This window comes from Xenopus laevis, chromosome 9_10L (genome assembly GCF_017654675.1).
Source record: "Xenopus laevis strain J_2021 chromosome 9_10L, Xenopus_laevis_v10.1, whole genome shotgun sequence".
Lineage (NCBI taxonomy): Eukaryota > Metazoa > Chordata > Amphibia > Anura > Pipidae > Xenopus > Xenopus laevis.
In genome coordinates, this window is record NC_054387.1 from 38,074,326 (window position 1) to 38,096,595 (window position 22,270).

Consider the following 22,270-nt stretch of genomic DNA (forward strand, 5'->3'; position numbering starts at 1 on the left):
GCCCATAATGTAGTTTGAATTAAATTTTAGTTTTACATAAGCCTGTAGGAAAAGTAACGATCAAAATTTAGTGTTGCATGGCATTTACTACCTACAGTGCAGGGTGTAAAGTGCAAAAAAATGGGTGCAAACTAACAAGTTCTTTGCACCATTTACTCTGTCTTGCAAGTAAAAGAACTGACGCAGGTCTCTGTGCTCCATTTCAGAATTAATACAGTGCTGTCTGAGGTTTTTGGAGACACTTGCAGTAAAGCAGAACAAAAGGCAATGTTTAAAGAATATTCTTTTTATTTTTATAGGTGTATAATGCAATGGGAAATACTAATTTGTTACAATATATGCCCACTTTAGTAATTACTGTTAAGGGGAGGAAAAGGAAGATGAAAGCAATCATGAAACACAATACTCGCCCATGCCCCCCTAAAAGATATACATTTATAGAATATATCAACAAAATGATAGATCTTAAGAGGTGATTTTGTCTTTTTTAGCATATAATCAGTTATACAAGCCCCAGCATTTTTTTGAATCAAAATAACAAGTATTTAAAGACAGCAGAGTAAGCCACGAGATCCTGATCTGGAGGCAGGGACATCACCGGTGGAGAGAAGGGTAGAGTAATACGGTGTGCATCAAAAAATTCCCCCTGTGAATGGAGAATGTTATTAAAGATTATACATAGGTGCTTAAGATAAAGTAGGTTTCACTTTAGGAATAATGTATATTAAATCTGTACTAAACCAAAACCTTCCTTATTTAAATACGGAATCGTCTGTTACCATGTGAGTATATTTAATCTTGTTGGCATTAAAAACTATAACTTGTGTCAACTCAATTTCCATCACAGAAGGAGGTTCATTCAGAGACTAATCAAAAGTCGATATGTGGTCAATTTTTGTAGTCACTTTTAAAACAGGGACCACTACATTACTGTTTTTATGTTTTTAATTATATGGTTTTTGCTCTGATTTTTATTATTTCATGTATGCTATATTTTTACAATGAAAACTCCTGAGGAATTTAAGACAGGAAAAAATATTTAGTTACTGTATTTACATCCCATACACAAAACTACTTCAGAAAATATGGAATCCAGTCTTTTGTCATACCATTGTGCATAAGTGGTTGATTACCTGGTAGATTCTGCAGAAGGGGTAACAGTTGAGTATTAATAGCCTGAGTAATTTCTGGGCAGATCTAAAGGAAAAGAGAACAGAACAGAGAGGTTATTAGCCAGATTTTAGAGAAATTACATAGTAGTTACTAAAACCATTGTAATAACCCCCAGTAACCGATTAGGCATGAGCTCTAACCATTTCCACTACAACAGGTACAATCTTACAAGTCTTAACACACCATTGTTCTTATAAGTAAACCTTAGAGTGATAGAGACGAAGAAATATTTTTTACCACGAGTGAAAAATCTAACAGAAATACTAATTCGCAGTTGGAACACATTAATTACTATTAATTAATGTGCCACTTTGCTTTCCGAAGTTGTCCATAGTTTCCTCGCAAGGCAACTTTGGGAAAACAAAATGGCAGATATATTTTCTCCACCGGGATTTACATTATTGCCTGTGGGAAAGCATTTGCAGGAGATTAAGAGATTAAATCTCTATGTGTGCCGGCACCCTGCCTTGTCATTAGTAAATAAGCCCTACAATGTTTTTTAAAGCCTTGCTAACTCATTTGACCTTTACACAAAAAAGATCAAATTCTACATTACAGTTTCCAAGTTACAGGTACCTTGTTCTCCAACAATGTTTTCAGTTCTGATTCAACCTTGTTATGGAAAAGTTCAACCAACCAACTGCAATATAATGAAACATGTAAATTATTTACGGTTACCATATTCTTACTTTGTACTTGAAAGATTTTAAAGGTTTTAAGATAAGTACAATATAACTTGGTCCCAATCCAATAGAAGTTATGCTGTACCTATGATCAATTTACAATATTAATTACTATTAATTACAATCTTTCAAAAAACCCATATAAATTATTCTACACTGTATTTAGCACAGCTGCTATATATTGAGGAAGTTCTTTAACTATTCTTTGTCCTATTTCCTGCTAACTACTCAATTTGAACCTTCAGAAACAAACACAGTAATCCAGAACAGTTACGTATATAGTTAAGGAAATATATTTAACAACTGCTAATAAATTCCATAGGAATCACTGCAATATGTGACATATGATCTTAATATGTAAAACCAGTTTGAATGGAATCACGCCCCAGTTTCGAATACCTAATATGATTGAGACTTACCCTATAGTTCCAGACATGTGCACCTCAACATTGGAAATATGGGCGCTGCATTCTGATAGGGAAATTGTTGGTTTACCAGATCCATCTTTCCCCAAAATAAGTCCAACGGAAATGCTGAGCCCCTTGACTTTGATATTAAAGGTGCCGTCTTCATGTCTACCAATAAAAACAGGACTGAAATGCAAGTTGCCATACTATATCAGAGGTAGTCTTTACAAACCATGGAAGTAAGTTTAGCTAGGTGCCCATTCTGTTGACTTTAGTAAAGTGGTAAAATTTTATCTTATGTCACCCTAGTCCATTATAGTAGGTAAAACACCTTGACTACAAAGGCGCATCAAAGTCAAATGGCAGAGGGACCAAAATCAGTAGGTCATACTTAGTAGGGGTAAATAAAATGTCTGTAGGATGGCATAGAATGTTAGGAATACTTATTCCTATGTTCAAAATAACATCAGATTACTCTTAGGTTATGTGTCATTTCATATCTACAAAGTTTGTATCAGGATTTCCCTACTGTGTCTGCATTAAAAGCAATATAGTAAAGCATGCACTTTTATAGTAGTACAGTTATGTCTTACATAAATCCAAAGCGAACCTCCCATCGTCCATCAACATCAATTAAAACCCCGGAGATAGATAACTTCAGACCAGAATTCGGTAAAGGACTGACTTGGTAGTTGGGCAACTCGACCTTTTTTAAAGCCAGGCTGCCAAGAAACAATGTTAAAAGAACTAGTAACTAATAGAGAACAGTTCTTACTAAAGCCTAAAATGAAGGTCAAGAGCTATGAAAATGAACTATAAATAGTTAAGGAGAGAAGATACAGTGTGCAGAACTGACTTAATAAATAGGCACAGGGGGTATTTGGCCAGTGCCCAACAGGAACCCCATTTAATGTATAATAACTTTAATATAGCATTCTGTAGAAACTGAAAAGCAATAATTGTTCCAATATCAGTTTCTGTTCTTAATTTTCGTCACTTTAACTTTCTCAAAAATCCCATCATTGGAATCATTGATCTGGGCCCACCAGTGATTTAAGGTGACTTGACTGTATGAAGCAGCAGTATTAAAGTATTGTAACCCACTAAGGGCTACGGCAGATGGAACATAGTCGGCCATGCTTAATCGCCTCCAGCGTGGATGACAAAACATCCAAGTTTACCTTCCTACCAGAATTAATGTAAGTCGCCAGAAGTAAAACATATGTATCGCCCGAATGTGACTCTAAAGCGTGCTGGATGAGATTAAGCATCAACAAAATGTCCAATTTACCATTACCCTAACAAAGCTGTGAAGAGGGAGTGGCATGCATTTAATTTTAACAATATATGAGAGTTCTGAGAGAATTAAAGAGTTCAAACTAGGATACCCTTCTGTTTTGTATGTTTTAAATGTAGGTAATGTTCTTCTGGCATAATTTCAGTACCATTAAAAGGAAAATTGCTGCATATCGAAGTATTACTGCTTTGCATCTTGTGCCACGGTCACACGTGGAGTCCTATTTTTTTTCACCTATATAAGCAGGAGTCTTCACTCACCTATATAATTTGTACTTGGCACTTCCCAGGAACCCAAATTTTTGTGAGCCTGAAAATTCTGGCAGTTGAATCTGATATAGTTGCTTCTGCAGTAAACTCACACCTTCCTTAAGGACTGTAGTGGAGATAATGCATTCATTCTGTTAGTGAACCGTTTGTTATTATTCTGTGGCTTACTTTACTGTGCAGTGGGAAGAAATTTTGACATGTGCTATTGATTTATATAAAAAAATACAATTATATCAAAGAAAGCCTGTTTTATTAATTGCTACAGTATAAACATGAGGTTGATATCACAACATTGTGTAGAAATTATCTATTTTACATAACTAATATTTACACAAGAATACTAGACTATTGGGGAAATGTAATGCTTGTGACGGCCATTGCGTACCAAGAGAATTAAGAGAATTTGACCTCTACTACTTCCTCGCAGGGTTTGAGAACAAATGGCTTTACTAAACATTCACATTGTATGTAATAAAATTCAGCAATCACTAAGCATTATTTGCATCAAAATAGCCAGAGCAGGTGTTAACGCTAATCATTGCTTAGCGATAATCATTGATGTAATATTCGCCAGTAAACAACTTTACATTGTGAGCAGCGCTAAAAATTCACACGAATGCATTTTTAAACAATGCTTGCAACTTAAATTCCCCCTTATGTTACTGTGCCATGTTTGAAACAATTTATCAATAAAGGTATGGGATCCATTATCCAGAAACCCGTTATCCAGAAAGCTCCAAATTACGGAAAGGCTGTCTCCCACAGACTCAATTTTATTCAAATAATTCAGCATTTTAAAAATGATTTCTTTTTTTCTGTAATAATAAAACAGTAGATTGTACGTGATCCAAACTAAGATATGATTAATACTTATTGGAAGCAAAACCAGCCTTTTGGTTTTATTTAATGTTTCCATAATTTTCTCGAAGACTTATAGTACGAATTAGTAAAAAAAATACCGTTATCCCAAAAAAGATCCATTATCCGGAAAACCCCAGGTCCCGAGCATTCTGGATAACAGGTCATATACCTGTACAAGGTACAGGAGTGACAGCATGGTTCAATGCGAAGTCCTGATTTAATGCCAAATTGGGAGCTATCTGCAAAGAGCTTTTATGATCTCCCCATGTCTGTGTGGGCTTCCTCTGATCACTATGGCTTCCTCCAACATTTAAATCTTACAGTCAGGTTTGCTGTCTCCTGATGACACTGGCACTGAACTCAATGTAAATCTGTGTTAGTTAGTCGTTGCCAGTATATAAATAAAACATAATAGAATAATATAAATACAACCAGGATCATTTGATTTGTCAACCAAATCAGAGAGGCCTATTTATCATAATTCAAATTTGTATGTTATAGGTTTTTTGTACTTCAAAATATTTACAAAAAAAAATTCAAATGTTTGCTTATTTAGTTAAAACATTCCAAAAATTTGTACTCTATCATTTTCAATGGGTCAAATTTAAAAATTGCATTGAGAAAAGAATTTAAATTTGCTAGAGACAGCCCATATTGACTTTTCAAAAGTTTTACATTCTAATTTTACACTCTGAATAAATAGTTTTTGAAAGCATAATTCAAATGCAGGAGTTTTAGCATCAATAAATTCTAATTCCATCCAAAAATTTAATTGTTGATAAATAACTCCATAAGTGGCCCAAAAAAACTCTGCGACCCTCTAAACGTTACAATTTGCAAAGGACAGCTACCATTGACTTTTATATGACCTCTCCGGCTTTCAGATGGCAAAATTTTGTGTTTTTTTGTGGTTTTTCCTCTTAATAAATATCAAATTTTTCGTACTTTAGAGTAGTTTGTTAAACAAGTTTTAGCAATAAAAAAAATACAGACATTAGTAAATTGGCCCCATAGCGTCTGAAAACTAAAAATCATTATATAGGAAGACACAAAGCAGCAACATTCAAAGCAATGTACAGGCACAGGGAAACAAACAAAGTAAAGTGTCCCAGGATGAAAAGCAGTGTATTTCCCAACCATCTTATTATTTGGTTTCCTCTTTTTGGAGAAATATGACACTTACAGTTGTCCAGTCCTTTCTGTTTGAATATCCCCGCAAAGTCTGGCTTCTCTTTATCCACTGCCCCCACAAAGGCGGCCATAAAAAACAAAAAGGTTAACTTGTAGGTGAAGCCCATGTCTGCTGTGTGTGAGGTACCTGGCACTCAAACAAATAAGACAAGTCTTTAGTGTGCCTAAAACTCATCCTATATATATGTTCAGTCAAGGCAATTTAAAGGCTTAACAAGGAAGGAAACAGGAATGAGGAACTGGAGCCATTCTGGGTTGACTGGTTTTGATGCACCTATTCTGTTTTACCAGATGGAAAATTCTCTGCTTGGTGCTACAATTTTTCATTCACATTTTTACTTTCCAGTATTGAAGCCTATTATTACACCTCCAATTTTTCTGGTTGAGTTTTTAATGAAGAAAACTCAAATTTTAGAGGGGAAAAACTTGAATTTTTAGAAATTTCATTATACCCCAAAGCTGCTAAAAATCTAAATCATAAAATACTTCAGCTAAAACCTGTTGAGGTCATGCAGAAGTTAATGCCAGGTATCCCTGAAGATGTTCTGGATATCGGTATTTGTGCTGGTTTTCATCCAATAATCTGATATATTTGAGCTGTCTCGCCGACAATACAATTGAATCGAGTTTTTGGATTCAAATTGACGGGCAATTTTTTTTTTTTTTTGCAACATTGTTGAGCAGATTTTTTGATAATCTAGTTAAATTCATGGATGGGAGTTAAGTCGATTTTGTTTTAATAAAAAAATTAGATATATTTGAGTTTTAGCAAATACCTCTCTTAAGAGACATGCAGGGACAGAGGAGTAATGAAATGACAAATTCAGATTTTGAAAATGTGTACTTCCTGCTACTTATTTATGGTGCTGTCTCATTTGTGGCTGCGGACTTCTTTAAAGGAGATTTAGACCTGATGTACTACCTACCCCCATATTATCCCCATAGTGGATATCCTAAAAAGTATTTTTTACACAGAACCTCTGTCCCCATGGGATAACAAATACATGTATCACCTTCTACAATTTACCTTGGAGCTAAATTGGTTTCAGTTTTTATTTAATTTATTTTATTTAACTGTAATCATCTAAGTACCTTCTGTTTTATTATTATATTATAGATTCATCTACATGGTCAATTTTCCTTTGCACTTTTATCTTTCTGCATGAAACAACATATACAATGGAATATGTATACCCAAGTGTATTTTTACAAAAGTGATTTAAAAAAAAAAATACAGAATAGGTTACACCCTACATCAAACAACATGCTCATTACCCCTTTTTAAAGCACATCAGCATCTTATTCTAAATGATAAAAAAAACATTTATTAATGGTGTTTCAGCCTATATTGGCATATTATGTTAGCTTCTTCTTTGGTTAAAGGACTGCTACTGTTTGGCCCAAAAATTTAAATTTGTTATATTCCCAAAAGCTGAGCAAGGATTTCAAACAATATTTACACATCTGGATATGGGGCAAGATTATGACCAGTCATAAATAGAGATACATAATTGGAGTAATATATGCCTGGTCTAGTTATGTAAAGCAACCAGTGAAATTTCACAGTGAAAATGATGGGCATAGATTCTTCTGGGTGAAAAAAATTGTTGCGTTTCAAAAATTTGTCTTGCATTTCTCGCATATCAAAAAAATGGTCACCCATAGACTTCAGTTTTCACATGCATATCTATTACCTGAGCTGTAGGCAAGATTTCCCAAAAATTAGGACAGGGCCCACACTGTATTTACTATTCAGCTCTTGAAAAACTTTTAGATTGTGCTATTAAAACTGGATTTTTGTTGTATCAATTGCTTTAATTGGAGAGCACTTTAAGATGTAGCGTTATAAACTTAATTCATAAATTAGTATTAGGTAATGAAAAAAACGTAGGACTTGTAAAGAACTATCCAAGACTATATCAATAAAAATTCAACATTCTACAGTAATTACATTGATTAAATATGCAAAGCAAGGGAAGGGAAACACCCTGCACGTATAAGGGAAATAGAAGCAATTAGAAATTACTAGGGACAAAATAACAGCAGGACTAATAATTCAGGTAGGACCAGTAACTACCAACAATTCAAATATATGTGTTGATTATGGGCTGCTAGAAAGTAGGCTTTAAAATGTTCAGATCAATTATGGACCTATTACACAATGGTACTGTAATCTACATCACCGGGTTCAAAATTAAAAAGCATAAATCTGCTCTGGAGTTTCATTAAATATTTTGTCGCAAAATAACACTGTGTGATCGTGAAATTTTATTACATACACTGCGAATGTTCGCACAAGCCATTTGGTTGCAAACTTTGAGATTACGTTTTTAAGGTCTGTAATCAGTCAAAAAGGGTGCAAACGGTTGATAGCGTTCGCAAGCATCTTTGCGCAGGTTTTTGTCGCTAGCGAAACATATTACGTTCCCCCATTAGAGTATGGCTTCAAACATTTGATACTTTACAAAATAATACAGTTGCAAAAGGCTCACTAAAGGCAATATATTGTTTGATATTATGCAAATAATTGTATCAAATAATGTTTATACATGATATGCATAGTCTTTTTATGGAGATAAAACATGGGGGTGCAGTGCTTTACAACAAAGAACCCTGGGGCCAGTGTGTTTTTTATGGAAAGGCACACCTCTAAGCTATTCACAAACACATTTTGAGTCCAAAGCACACAACTAATTGTGGTGCATACAAAAGAATGTTGAGTTGTTTTTTATTTTTACCCAGCCACTATTGGGCACACACAGCTTTAAGTGCATATAATAAAGATAATTTAATTCAACTTTGCACCTTAACCCTTGTATTAAAAAATAAAAAATGTGACCGTTGATAAATAACCCTGTAGCAGAGTAGGGTGCTACACGCTGACCATCTATGTCTGATTAGCCTGAGGTGGCTAATCAGGAGCCCTTAAACCCCAGGCTGGTCAGTCTCTGAAGAACTCATACTTATACCTGTTGATGCCAGCTAAAATAAAAGCCTTTTTTTTAAAGAGACTTTTGCTGTCCTGGCGTTTACTCTGTGGGAACCTATCATAAACCCCCTAAATGTACTTTTTTTTCTTAAATGTCCTAAATTGCTGTGTTTTTCAAAATGGAGTATTTGGTGTAGCTGGTGAGTTTTCCTCAGAGATATAACTAATATTTGAGCAGCACAGAGCTAAAAGCTGTTGCACGGCACTGTGAAAGATACTGATTGCCGGATTCAGGTAGGACATATATTTCTGCAATGTAAATGATTTTTCATAGGATTTATTCTTCAACTTTCTGGGAAACCTATTTGACAATTTATCAACATATATCCACACAATGGCCTAAAAGATATATGTCTGTGAATTGTCAAATAGGGTTACAAGAAAGTTGGGACCTGTTATGACAGTTATAGACAGAACCTCCATTCCCGTGAGATAACAAATACAGGCATAAACATCCACTGCTTACCTTGTAGCTACATTGATTTAAGTTTCTATTTAATTTCTTATATTTAACTGTAAACATCAAAGTTCCTACTGTTTTATTAAATTATTATTAGACATCAATCTGCATGCTAAAGAATATTTTCTTTGCACTTTTATCTTCCTGTAAAAAAAGTCTGTTCACTGTAAATCTGCTAGAAATAATGTATACAAAAGAATGTGTACGCTAATGTACTCTAATGTCTTTAAAAATGTTTTAAAGATTTTGACCAATACAGAATATGTGTCACGTTCGGCACCCTATATCCAGAACCCAAACTAAGCTCCCTGGTCTCAGCTCTCACTTCTGCCTTTAACTGCCGCCTTTCACCTACGGAGGAGCCCTCGGCTAATTGGATGCCGCCAGGTCTTAACAGCCCGGCCTGCCTGTTCCTAGTGGTGTTCTCAGGCCCGGATTTGCGGCAAAGCCACATAGGCCCGGGCCTAGGGCGGCAAAGAAATAGGGGCGGCATGCCGCCCAGCCGCCGTTCAACTGCACCAGCTGCACCGGCGTTTTTTCGCCGGCGCGCTGGGAAGGCGGGCGCTAGGACCGCGCGGCCGCCTGGTCGGACCGCACGGCCTAGGGGCGCCCAGAAGTGAATTCCGGTGCTGGGTGTTCTTCCTTACAGTATCCTGGTGAGACGATCACCCCCTTTGCTCGGCCAGAACCGTTAACTTTGCTCCTCTCTCAGAAGTGGCGGTGGACCCCGCTGCCCACTAGACCACCAGGGAGGGAGGTCAGGGAGTCCTGACAATATGTTATTCAAACATAATGTCCACTGCCGCTTAAAGCACAATTTTAAAAGATAAAAAATATATTAATGGTGGTTTCAGAGTGTTTTGGCAAATTATGTTTAGTTAAAAATGTATTATTAATGTATGATTCATAAATTATTAAAACAGAGATGGTCACTTACAGTAACTCAAGGCTGTTCTTATTTGTTTGTTATTGGTAAGAAAACCCACTGAAAAGCACAAAATATTTTGTACAGTTGAAAGCTGTTATATGTATGGATCAAAACTTCAAAGTGAAAACAGAATTATAGCTGTTTGTTCCTAATTACGAGAAAAGTTTGATCCAATCATGAAATCTATAGCTTCATCTTTGGTTAAAGGGCTGCCACTTTCTTTATTGTTGCTTTAATGAACTAAATCGGAATAGTATGGCAAATAAGCAATGATCCCAAAGCTGAGCAAGGATTCAAAACAATATCTACACATCTGTAAAAGGGACAAGCTTTTTATTTCAGTCATAAATAAAGCTACCTAATGATATCAACCAGTCAGGAAAAAGCAAACTGCTGTTTGGCTGCAATAAGTGGCAACAACCTGGCTTAACGTTGCAGGTTTCTAAATAGTCAAATTACTTTTCAACAAGTTAATTAAAATGGCAGCAGAATACTTTAAGCACATTCCTTCTACTGGTTCATCAACATCAACATCTGGAACGGCTTCTTAGGCTCACTCTACGCAAAACTTCTTTGGAAGAATGGAAAATATTTTGTGCCCAAATATGGCATAGCCACCATATTAAGACACAGGAACAATACCATGTTTATATTGGGGGGGGGGGGTAATGAACCATTAAAACAGCATATTTTAAGCTTTTTTTAATGCTAACATTAGGAGATATGTATAGCCATCCCAATTTTTGTCCATAAATCCTGCGTTGTAGTTGTAAATCCCCATTGGGACATATATGGACATACAGAGTTGGGGGATTGTTCTATTAGTTGGTTATGAATCCACAAGATGGAGCCAGTTGTGGATGATGGGTGAAGGCAAGCTTTTCAGTTGGTGACCCTTCAAGCGTAATTAAATTTGGGGCCTGTGAATGGAAAGCATTATTCCTTTTTATAAAGGATTTTGAGAAATAAATAATTTATTAGTGTGCTTCCTCAACATACTTTTCTAGCCAACCCCTCCGTAACATCTTAACAACTGGGTTAACTCCTCCGGTATCAGTGGGTCACAGAAGGAAAGTTCCTCAGTATAAAATACCCTCCCTATTCCTGCTCCGTGTCTTTTTTCTTTCTGTCAGCAGCTGCAGACTCTTACCAGATGGGGAGTTTTCTCTGACTCCCTACCCATCCGATGCCGCACCGTTCAGCCTCCAGAGGAGTGTCCCGGTGCTGGGCCCTGGAGGTCAAGGGTTCTGAACTAGCTTCGTTATCAATGGTTCACTTTGCATGTTCCCCACTCCATCTGAGCAGATATCTGCCTGGTTAATTTCAGAGGTGGCACTGACATCACTCTATGCGCCACTGTTAAGGTACAAAGTCACGGCTTGTAGAGGAGCTTGCCCACAGCCATTTCTGCCTGCATGCCAGTTGTTTAGCCACCCTTACAATGAGTATGTCTCTATCTCCTGTGCATTTACCTCCTCCTGATGAGAGAACGTGCCTTACCTGTTATGAGTCACTGCTTAAGGACATGAAATTCTGTAAAGATTGCATTTTGCAGTTCCTTGCTGCCCGTCCTTCTAAAGGTTCAATGCCTAAAAGAGTTGTTTGTCGAGAGGTTCCTGAACTGGAGGATTCTCCTAAGGAGGAATCCTGTTTGAAGGATGTGTTGGACAGGATAAAGGAGGCAGCAGCAGAAGGGGTTAAACAAGCTACTTCAAAGAAAAGGCCTAGACCTTGCTGTCAAGCTATCTCAGGAGCGGATTCTGAATATTCAGGCAGAGGTTGCCAAGACACAGCAATTGACACCGATTTCAGCAAGACAAACAATGAGACTTTTAGGTCTAATGGCCTAATAGTCTTTTAGACCTATGGGACAGATATCAGAGAAACTGGGCTCAGCTTCTTCCTCTGCCTCATACAATCAAAACCAATCTCCTGTCGTGGTAGAACAAAATCTGTCAAATGGTTTTCCTCTTCAAGATCCCTACTGGATAGAAATCTACACAGATGCTTCAGCGGAAGGCTGGGGAGCTCACTGCCTTGGGTGTTCGGCCCAGGGGTGTTGGGAGTCAAGTCTAGCAGATGTGCCCTCAAACATCTTAGCGATCTGGGTGGTCTTCAAAGCTTTAAAGCCTTTTCAGATATTATAGAGGCGTCTTCTATAAAAATAAAATCCGACAATATTTCAGCTGTCATTTACACTTCTCATTTACACAGTCTTACACTTCTCCAAGAACTAAAGCCTATAATGGTCTGGGGAGAAGATCATCTTAAGAATATAACAGCAGTTTACATACCAGGGAAAGTAAATCAAATGGCATATATATGCTTCTGAAGACCCCTAGATTATACAGAATAAGAACTAAACTGGAAAGTATTCAGACTAATCACTCAGAAGTGCGGTCTTCCAATCATAGACTTAATGGCCACTCCCCAGAATACCAAGTTGCCCAGGTTTTATTCCAGATACCCTTATCCACAATCAGAAGCAGTGGATGCTTTAGCCCAGGAGTGGGAGGGCAGTCTAATGTAAATCTTTCCGCCCCTTCCCATGATCTTCTTGGTGCTTCGGAATATTCTGTTTTTACAAGTTATAGCCATTCTTCCAGATTGGCCTCGATGGCTGGAAACCCTTCTCCGAAGGTTGTGAGAGAAGAACCCCTTCATCCTTTTACCAAGGCATGGAGATTGAGAGGGGAAGGTTAGCCAGGTTGGGCTGTTCCGCTGAAGTGATTTTAACTCATCTCAGGGCCAGGAAGGCCTCTACTTGCTCCCAGTATTAAAAGGTTTGGGACCTATTTCAAGCTTAGGCCAAAGAGATCAATCATGATCATCTTAATCCTTCCACTAACATGGTGTTCCAGCAGACCGGTTTGAGTAGAGGGTTGTCTTGGAATTCTTTTAAAGTTTAGATATCAGCTTCATATGCAATTTTCAAGTACGAGGTGGGCTGAAAATCCCTTAGTTGTTTGTTTTTTGGCAAAAGAAAAAGATGGCCTATTAAAACTCTCTGTCCACCCTGGGACCTTCCTCTTGTGCTGAAAGCTTTGTCTTTAAAGCCATTTTTTTCCTTTAGAAGATATCTCCTTATGGCATCTGACTCTAAAGACTGTGCTGTTAGTAGCCATTACCTCTGCAAGGAAAATTAGTGAGCTCAGAGCACTTTCGTCCGAATCTCCTTACACTTTCTTCTACCCAGAAAAAGTAGTATTAAGGACTTCTTACCCAAAGTTGTTTCTACCTTCCATTGAACCGATACTTTTACCATCTTTTCATCCAGATCCTCCTTCTCAAGAGGAAACTTTTTGGAGTAACCTTGATGAGAGAAATTGTCTAGATACATATTGAAGGTCCACTAATACATTCCATTATAAGTTAGATGTTTCTTCTTGTAATGATTTTTCTTTTGGTCTCAAGGTTTTGCATGCCGCTTCATAAATTATTAAAATTCTTTTGTTCAGCGTTATTTGTGTCCTTCTTCCCTCCCTTGTGGTATTGCTCGGGTACTTACCCAGTTGTTTAGACGGTGGGAATGTGTAACCATTCTGTATGCTGACTCAAACTGGAATAAGATAAGGTTAAAAACAATAAGCATTTAACAGCAAAGGAGTGTTGGTTGTAGCAGAAGAAAATGTTAGGCTGAGGATCTCACAAATAGTGTATATACATATTTAAATAGTAATATTAAATGACAAAGTAAAGGGATATTGACCTCTCAGCATATCATGCTGATGCCTGTTTTATTCCCTGGATCATTTGACCTGGGTGGCAACTTCTTTTAATGTAACTAAAACAACATCCAGGCCCTTGGTACCCGTCACTTTTTGGATGGTTGCTTGAACCGCCAATCATGGCAACCTAAGCACATGCCCTAGGGATTTACATTATTGCCTATCGGAAAGGATTTGCAGGAGATTAGGAGAGGAGACTTATCACAGGCAATTAATCTCCAAGTGTGCCGCAGCCCTACAATATTTTTTAAAGCCTTACTAGCTGATTTGACATTTGCACAAAAAGCATCAAATTCTACATTACAGTTTCTAAGTTACAGATAACTTGTTCTCCATAGTTTTTCTCAGTTCTGGTTCAATGACAAGGCAATCTCCGCAAGGAGCTTGTATGTTCTCCCTGTGTTTACAAGGGTTTACTCCCATAACTAACCATACAGTATACAGTAAGCTCTGCTGGACTGATGTGAATAATGTAAAATCTTTGCAAAGATCAGCGGAATATGCCGGTGCTATAGAAAATAATGCACATTTAATATATAAAATATATGCTTATAACATTGTTTTAAGATAAGTACAATATAACTTGGTCCCAATACAGTACAAGTGATGCTGTACCTACGATCAATTTATAATATTAATTACAGTCTTACAAAAAAAAAACATATAAATTATTCTACACTGTATTTATTTGATATATAATTGAGGAAGTTCCCTAACTAGATTGGATTCCTTGCCCTATTTCCTGCTAACTACTCAATTTGAAAATTCAGAAACAATCCAGAACAGTCAGGTATATAGTTAAGGAAATATTTTAACAACTGCTAATCAATTCCATAGAAATCACTGTAATGAGACATCTGATCTTAATATGTAAAACCACAGTTTGAATGGAGTCACACCCCAGTTTCGAATACCTAATATGATAAAGACGTACCCTATAGTTCCAGACATGTGCACCTCAACATTGGAAATATGGGTGCTGCTGTCTGATGGGGCAATTGTTATTCTACCAGATCCATTCCTTCCCAAAATAAGTCCAATGGACATGCTGAGCCCCGTGACTTTGATATTTGAAGTGCCATCTTCATGTCTACCAATAAAAACAGGACTGAGAAGTGTTTGATCGCAAGTTGCCATACCATATCAGAGGTAGCCTTTACAAGCCATCCATGTAAATTTAGGTAGTTGTCCATTCTGTTGACTTTAGTGAAGTGGTCTAATTTTATCTTATGTCACCCTAGTCCATTATAGTAGGTAACATACCTAAAATACAAAGGCCTGCCGAAGTCAAATGGCAGAGGGACTAAAATCAGTAGGTCATACTCAGTAGGGGTAAATAAGATGTCTGTAGGTTGGCATACAATGTTAGGAATACTAATAGTTTTCTTATAATAAACTAACTTCATTGTTCATTACGTGGATCTACTGCCATAACCCTGCTTCTAAATAACATCAGATTACTCTTAAGTGATACCAAATAATTTTAAGAGGTGCCATTCAAATTGTCATTTCATATCTACAAAGTTTTTATCAGGCTTTCCCTAGTGTATCCACATTAAAAGCAATAAAGTAAGCATGCACTTTTATAGTAGTACAGTTATGTCTTCCAAAGTGAACATCCCATCGTCTATCAATTTCGATTAAAACCCCAGAGATAGATAACTGAAGACCAGCATTCGCTACGGGACTGATTTGGTAGCTGGGCAACTGGACCCTTCTTAAAGTCAAGCTGCCAAGAAACAATGTTAAAAGAATTAGTAATTAGTAGACAGCAGTTCTCATTAAAGCCTGAAATAAAGGTCAAGAGCTATGAAAATAAACTGTACCTAATACAATACAATAACTCCAAATTAAAAACAGAAGGTACAGTGTGCAGGGCTTTAACAAATGGGCACAGAGGGTATTTGGACAGTACCCAATAGGACACTCATTAAATGTGTAATAACTTTAATATAGTATTCTGCAAAAACTGAAAAGCACTAATTTTAAAATTAGATGAAAAATAGCTATTATTGTTCGAATATCAGTATCAGTTTTAATCACTATAACTTTTTAAAAAATTCTATCATGTGAATCTTTGATCTGGGCCTACCAGTGATTTAAGGTGACTTGACTGTATGAAGCAGCAGTATTAAAGTATTGTAACCTACTAAGGGCTATGGCAGATAATATTTTTTACATTTATACAAGGGTGCAGTAAGAATGTTCAAACATGTTCACACAATGATGCCGTTGGGGTGGGACCCTAGGGTCTAAAGGAATTGGGATACCATTAGGAAAATTTTAGTTAGGGTATAAAAAAAGGTTTGTTTTCTTAATACCTGGAATTTAAGTTGCTGGTACAATTTGCCTAATCTGCCCTCCTAGCAAAAGTCAATTTTGAATGGCTGTTCCATACAAGAATTCAATTTTAAAGAAAAGGATACCTGGTTCTAGGGAATATGAGCACAACTATGTCTAAAGCATGTGTTATGTCAAGTAAAGTAAGGCTAACCGCACCTGTGTTAGGCCAGAATTTGGTGAAAGGGTAGGAACTAGAGTGATATTGGGCAGCACCTTCCATTAAAATGAAAGCTAGTGGTGTGCAAGGCCAGTAAAATAACATATAACTAAGAGAAGAGAAAGAAAGGCCCACTAGTATTGCACCTCCCCACTATATAACTGACCCTCCAGAGTATTTCTCAAACTAAAACCTAACGTTAATTATGATTACATTATAAAAAAAAAAAAAACTAAATATGAAAAAGCAAATAATTAAAATACATCAAAAGGCAGAGGTCTTGGGAACTTGGGGCAGTGTTTTGTATGACTACTTGCTTCCATCCGCAGTTGCTGTCATTAAGTATCAGAACCATACAGGGACTTCTGACCTCATTGCACTAAGGTAATGTACTATGTATAATCTACATAACTTTTGTTGTAAAAGAAACTGCTCTACTTGTTCCCTTTAATGCTGTTTCATCAGTCCTTCAGGACCAAGCTGCACCTGAAGAGAAGGAACAATGGGGCAGATTCACTGATTCAGTGTGAAGTGGCCGACTTTCTGGGACTCTGGGAAACGGTCGTTACTTCCTGAATTCACTAAAATGTGAATTTTACTGAACATTACCACTTTTGCCAGAGTATACTTCACAACCTCAGACCAGACGAATTGATAAAATGAAGCCACTAGCGTAAGAGTGCTAGCGAAGTTTCACTAGGCGGAAATGAACGTTAGTGAAAATTCACTGTGAAATACTTGCCCAGCCCGAAGTAACGATAGCAAAAACTCACCCACGTTCAAAGGTTGAGACACAGCTTCACATTTTAGTGAATTAACAGTGGTAACAAATTTGCGCTGTAGGTCCCTGTCAAGTGAAGACTACCAGGATCATTGTGTCTACTTGGTCTATGCTGATGGGCTCCAAAGACTTTGGACTTGCATCTTCTTGGTGAGCGGCATGATTTTACTTGTTGTGTTTGTCTATAATTTCTTTAAGGAACCAAGTTAAGCTGTACCATCAAAAGTACCCACACTTAATGGCCCCATTTTCCAGCTAAAATTGTTAAAAGAGATGTATAAATTTAGCTAATCCACATGATAATGCTCTTGTTACTATGCAGATTATGGTAGTCACCTCTCTTTATATTTCTAATAGTTGTATATTAAAGGAGAAGGAAAGCTCCAAGACAGTTTATTGCCAACAGATTAGCCACAATAGTGCAAGCTAGAATGCTATATTTATTCTGCTGAATGCTTTACCATACCTGAGTAAGTATTCTTACTTTGTACTTGAACCTAAAGACGATGGTTCACTACAAACACTGGGGTCCTAGGTTCAATGCCAAGGCACTACCTGCAAGGAGCTTGTATATTCTCGCTGTGTTTGCAAGGGTTTACGCCCATAACTAACCATAGTGTCTGTGTGAATTTAGATGACATATACAGTAAGCTCTGCTGGGGCAAGGACTGATGTGAATAATATATAATCTTTGTAAAGATCAGTGGAATATGCTGGTGCTATAGAAAGGAATACAAATTTAATATATAAGCCTATGACATTATTTTAAGATAAATATAACTTGGTCCAAATCCAGTACAAGTGATGATGTCCCTATGATAAATTTATAACATTAATTACAGTTTTCCAAAAAAAACCATAATTATTCTATACTGTTTTTAGCACATAATTGAGGAAGTTCCCTAATTGCATTGAATTCCTTGCCCTATTTCCTGCTGTCAAACTACTCAATTTGAACCTTCAGAAACAAACACAGTAATCCAGGTATATAGTTAAGGAAATATTTTAACAACTGCTACTCAATTTGATAGGAATTACTGCAATGTGTGACATCTGATCTTAATATGTAAAACCAGTTTAAATGGAGTCACACCCTAATATGATAAAGATGTACCCTATAGTTCCAGACATGTGCACCTGAACACCTGAAATATGGGTGCTGCAGTCTTATGGGGCAATTGTTGGTCTACCAGATCCATCCCTCCACAAAATAAGTGCAAAGGAAATGCTGAACCCTGTGACTTTGGTATTAAAGGTGCTGTCTTCATGTCTACCAATAAAACAGGACTGAGAGTGTTTGGTCGTAACTTGTAGTAGTGTGGGGGCACACACCGTGGCTGCAATTTGGTAAGCGAGTATCGATCCCTGTAGTCAGAACAAACCATCCGGAACCGCTCTGGCTGCGGTCATGCAAATGAAGAGCAAACTAGGTTGAATGGACGGCATGGACACACAGGGCATTTTTGGATATCAATTTCTCAGTGGACAATAAAAATAATATCATTACAGACCTTTACCGTAAACCGATTACCCGCAATACTTTACTTTACATGCCAATAGCTGCCATCCGTCAAGCACTTTACAGAGCGTTCCAGTAAGCCAATTTTTGAGGTTGCGGAGACTGTGTACAACATGGGAGTCTTTTAACACCCAAGCTATGGCTCTTTGGGATCGTTTTACAGAACACGGGTACTCTTTATATCATATAAAATCAGCATATGATAGGGCGGTCGGCACGAGTCGTGATGAGCACTATTGAGCACTAAGTATAATAGGGGTAGACGGATATGTTCTAGGGAGAGTAATGGGGCTGCCAATATTAATTTTCCACGCATAATCACTACCTATTCCAAGGATACACCTTTTATCCGTAAAACTGTTAATAGATATTGGAAAGTACTTACACAGGACCCTCATTTGAAAAAAGTTTTGCCTTCACAACCAAGCTTTACATATAAGAAAGGAAGGACTCTGGGTTCTCAGTTATCCCCTAGTCTATTTACGGAGAACAAACCAATGCGACCCACCCCATAGATGTGGGGTATCTCAGTGTGGTTCGTGTAGGTACATGAGATCTTCAAAAGAATTTACTGACAATGGTAACTTTAAACGCCACAAAATAAATTTTATTCTAATTGTGGCACCAACACTGTTATTTATATGATCACATGTATGTGTGGGTTGAAATATGTAGGCAAGACAATCAGGCCGGTTAGAAAACGAATATCCGAACATTTGAATTGTGTGTCTAGAGGTGATACCTGCTCCGCTGTAGCAAAACACTTGTTGGATTGCCATGGCGGTAATTTGTGTATATCCTTTCAAATAATTGATAGGGCTGTTGCCAATGCCCGCAAGGGCGATGTTGAGGTCTCGTTATTGAGAAGAGAGGCCTTTTGGATACACACATTGGACACTATAACACCAAAGGGTTTGAACAGGGAGTGGGAGTTGAACTGCTTCACTGGGTCCTGGATGATAGAGCTCAATTGTTACCAACTGCAATATTTCCTTATTTCCTTCTTTAAGCATTAGAACAACATTTATTTATTATTTTGATTATTTTGATTATTTCCTATATTAAATGTTTTTGTATAGATTCTTCTATACAGTTCTTGGGTCATGAGTTCCAGTGGGCTCTTATATACATCATGAACTCAATGATTTTGGTTTAATTTGAATTCCCCTTTTTGGAATATACCCATTTGAATTCTGCCATCCAGATTATGAAATATCATTGTCCATTAATTCTCTCATTTATTGTGTAGTGATTTATTGACTGAATTAACCATTTATTGATTTGCATACTTTTTTATGTACCATATTAGATTAGGTTCAACAGTTTTTGTTTCCTTCTTTCCTCATTTCGACTTTAGCACGCTGTAGGGTGACATACAATGTTAGGAATACTAGTAGTTAAGGGACTAAAAAACTTTTAATACCATGCCATATTATAAACAAACTTCATTGTTCATTACGTGGATCTACCACCATAATCCTGCTTCTAAATAACATCAGATTACTCTTAGATTAAACCAAATAATTTTCATTTCAATTTGTCATTTCATATCTACAAAGTTTGTAGATTTCCCTAGTGTATTTGCATTAAAAGCAAGTATGCAGGTCTTAGCGAACATCCCATCGTCTATCAACTTCAATAAAAACAGTATAGGACTAACTTAGTAGCTGGGCATGCGACCTTTCTTAAAGCCAGGCTGCCAAGAAGCAATGTTAAAAGAACTAGTAACTAGTAGAGAACAGTTCTTACTAAAGCCTTAAATGAAGGTCAAGAGATATGAAAATGAACTGTCAATCGTGTTAGCTAATAACTCCAAATTAAAAACAGAAGGCATAGTGTGCAGGGCTTCTTTTACAAATAGGCACAGGGGGTATTTGGTCAGTGCCCAACAGGACACCCATTTAATGTGTAATAACTTTAATATAGCATTCTGCAGAAACCGAAAAGCACTCATTTTAATCAGATGGGAAATAGCAAATTTTGTTCCAATATCAGTTTTTGTTCTTTATTTTTATCACTATAATGTTCTCAAAAATTCTATCATTTAAGGTGACTTGACTGTATGAAGCGACAGTATTAAAGCATTGTAACCCAATAAGGGCTATGGAAGATTGGACATAGCTGTCCACACTTAATCACCTCCAGCGTGGATGACAAAACATCCAAGTTTACATTCCTACCAGGATTAATCCTGAGAATTAGAGAGTTCAAACTAGGACACCCTTCAATTTTGTAGGTTTTAAATGTATGTAAGCTATGTATTTCTGGCATCATTTCAGTACCACTAAAAGGAAAGTTGTTCCATATCTATATATTACTGCTTTGCACCTTGTGTCACACGTGGAGTCCTGTTTTTTTCATTTATATAGGCGTAAGTCTTCTTTCACTCACCTAAAAAATCTGTAGTCGCCACTTCCCAGGAACCCAAATTTATAGGAGCCTGATGAATCTGAAATAGTTGCTTCTGCAGTGCACTCACACCTTCCTTAAGGACTGTAGTGGAAATAATGCATTCATTCTGTTAGTGAACCGTTTGCTATTATTCTGTGTTTTACTTTAACATTATTCAAAGTCAAGAGTTTTAGCATCAATAAATACTAATTCCATCAACAATTTTAAATGCTGATAAATAACTCCATAAGAGGCCCAAAATTTGAATTTTTATAGTTTTAGAGGATTTTCAACCTTGACCAAACTCGTTTAAAAACTTGTATAAAGGCACAAAAAAAGAAAAATCCAAATATGAAAACCTTGAAAATCTAATTTTCATACAAACTGTTGTGCATTTACCAAATAACCATGGGAACCTCTAAAAGCCCCAATCAAAGCTTTTGCAATTTGCAAAGGACAGCTCCCATTGACTTCTATATGACCTCTACATCTTTGAGATGGCCAAGTTTTGTGTGAATAGCTTTTTGTGTTATTAAAAAACTTAAATAATATCAAATTTTTCATGGTTTAGAGCAATTCGTTAAATACGTTTTCGCAATAAAATTTGACTTAGGGAAATGAAAAAAATGCAAATGTTAGTAAATTGGCCACATAAAGTCTGAAAAAAAATCATTGTAGAGGAAGACATAAAGCAGCAACATTTAAAGCAATGTACAGGCACAGGGAATGGAACAAAGTAAAGTCTCCCAGAATGAAAAGCAATGTATATACCACCCATTTTATTATTTGGTTTTCTCTTTTTGGAGAAATATGACACTAAGTGGCAGCTTTACAATATTAAGGGTCAAATTGAAAATTCTAATTCTCACAGTTATTAAAAATGTCAAATATGACTAGGGAGTTTTAGACTCTTTAAGAATTCGAATTCAACTATTTGCCACCTAAAACCTGGTGAATTGCCGTTTAAGTCAATGGGAAAAGTCCAGGGATCAATTAAGAGCTGTTTGCAGCCTTCCTGACATTTAAGTTTTTTTCGGATTAAAAACTCAAAGCAAGTTTGATCAAATTCAATTAAATTTTCAGGTTGTTTCAA

The 22,270-nt window shown here is 36.7% G+C and overlaps 1 protein-coding gene across 1 annotated transcript; it reads right to left on the bottom strand.

Annotated features, from left to right (window-relative positions):
- Positions 1-270: 270 nt before the first annotated feature.
- LOC121398240 (lipopolysaccharide-binding protein-like) lies at positions 271-6,049 on the bottom strand. The gene is made up of 7 exons (XM_041577156.1): positions 5,874-6,049; positions 3,821-3,935; positions 2,857-2,985; positions 2,276-2,431; positions 1,750-1,813; positions 1,134-1,197; positions 271-646 (listed from the first exon to the last, which is right to left on the bottom strand). Exons 1-7 carry the CDS (start codon positions 5,986-5,988, stop codon positions 633-635), a joined length of 657 nt encoding a protein of 218 aa, XP_041433090.1. The 5' UTR covers positions 5,989-6,049; the 3' UTR covers positions 271-632.
- Positions 6,050-22,270: the final 16,221 nt, after the last annotated feature.

Coding starts and splice junctions, on each gene's coding strand:
- LOC121398240 (XM_041577156.1), bottom strand. CDS start 5,988: ATGGGCTTCACCTACAAGTTAACCTTTTTGTTTTTTATGGCCGCCTTT. Junction 3,936..5,873: donor ACAGAAAGGACTGGACAACT/GTAAGTGTCATA, acceptor TCTCCACTACAG/TCCTTAAGGAAGGTGTGAGT. Junction 1,814..2,275: donor CACATGTCTGGAACTATAGG/GTAAGTCTCAAT, acceptor ATTATATTGCAG/TTGGTTGGTTGAACTTTTCC.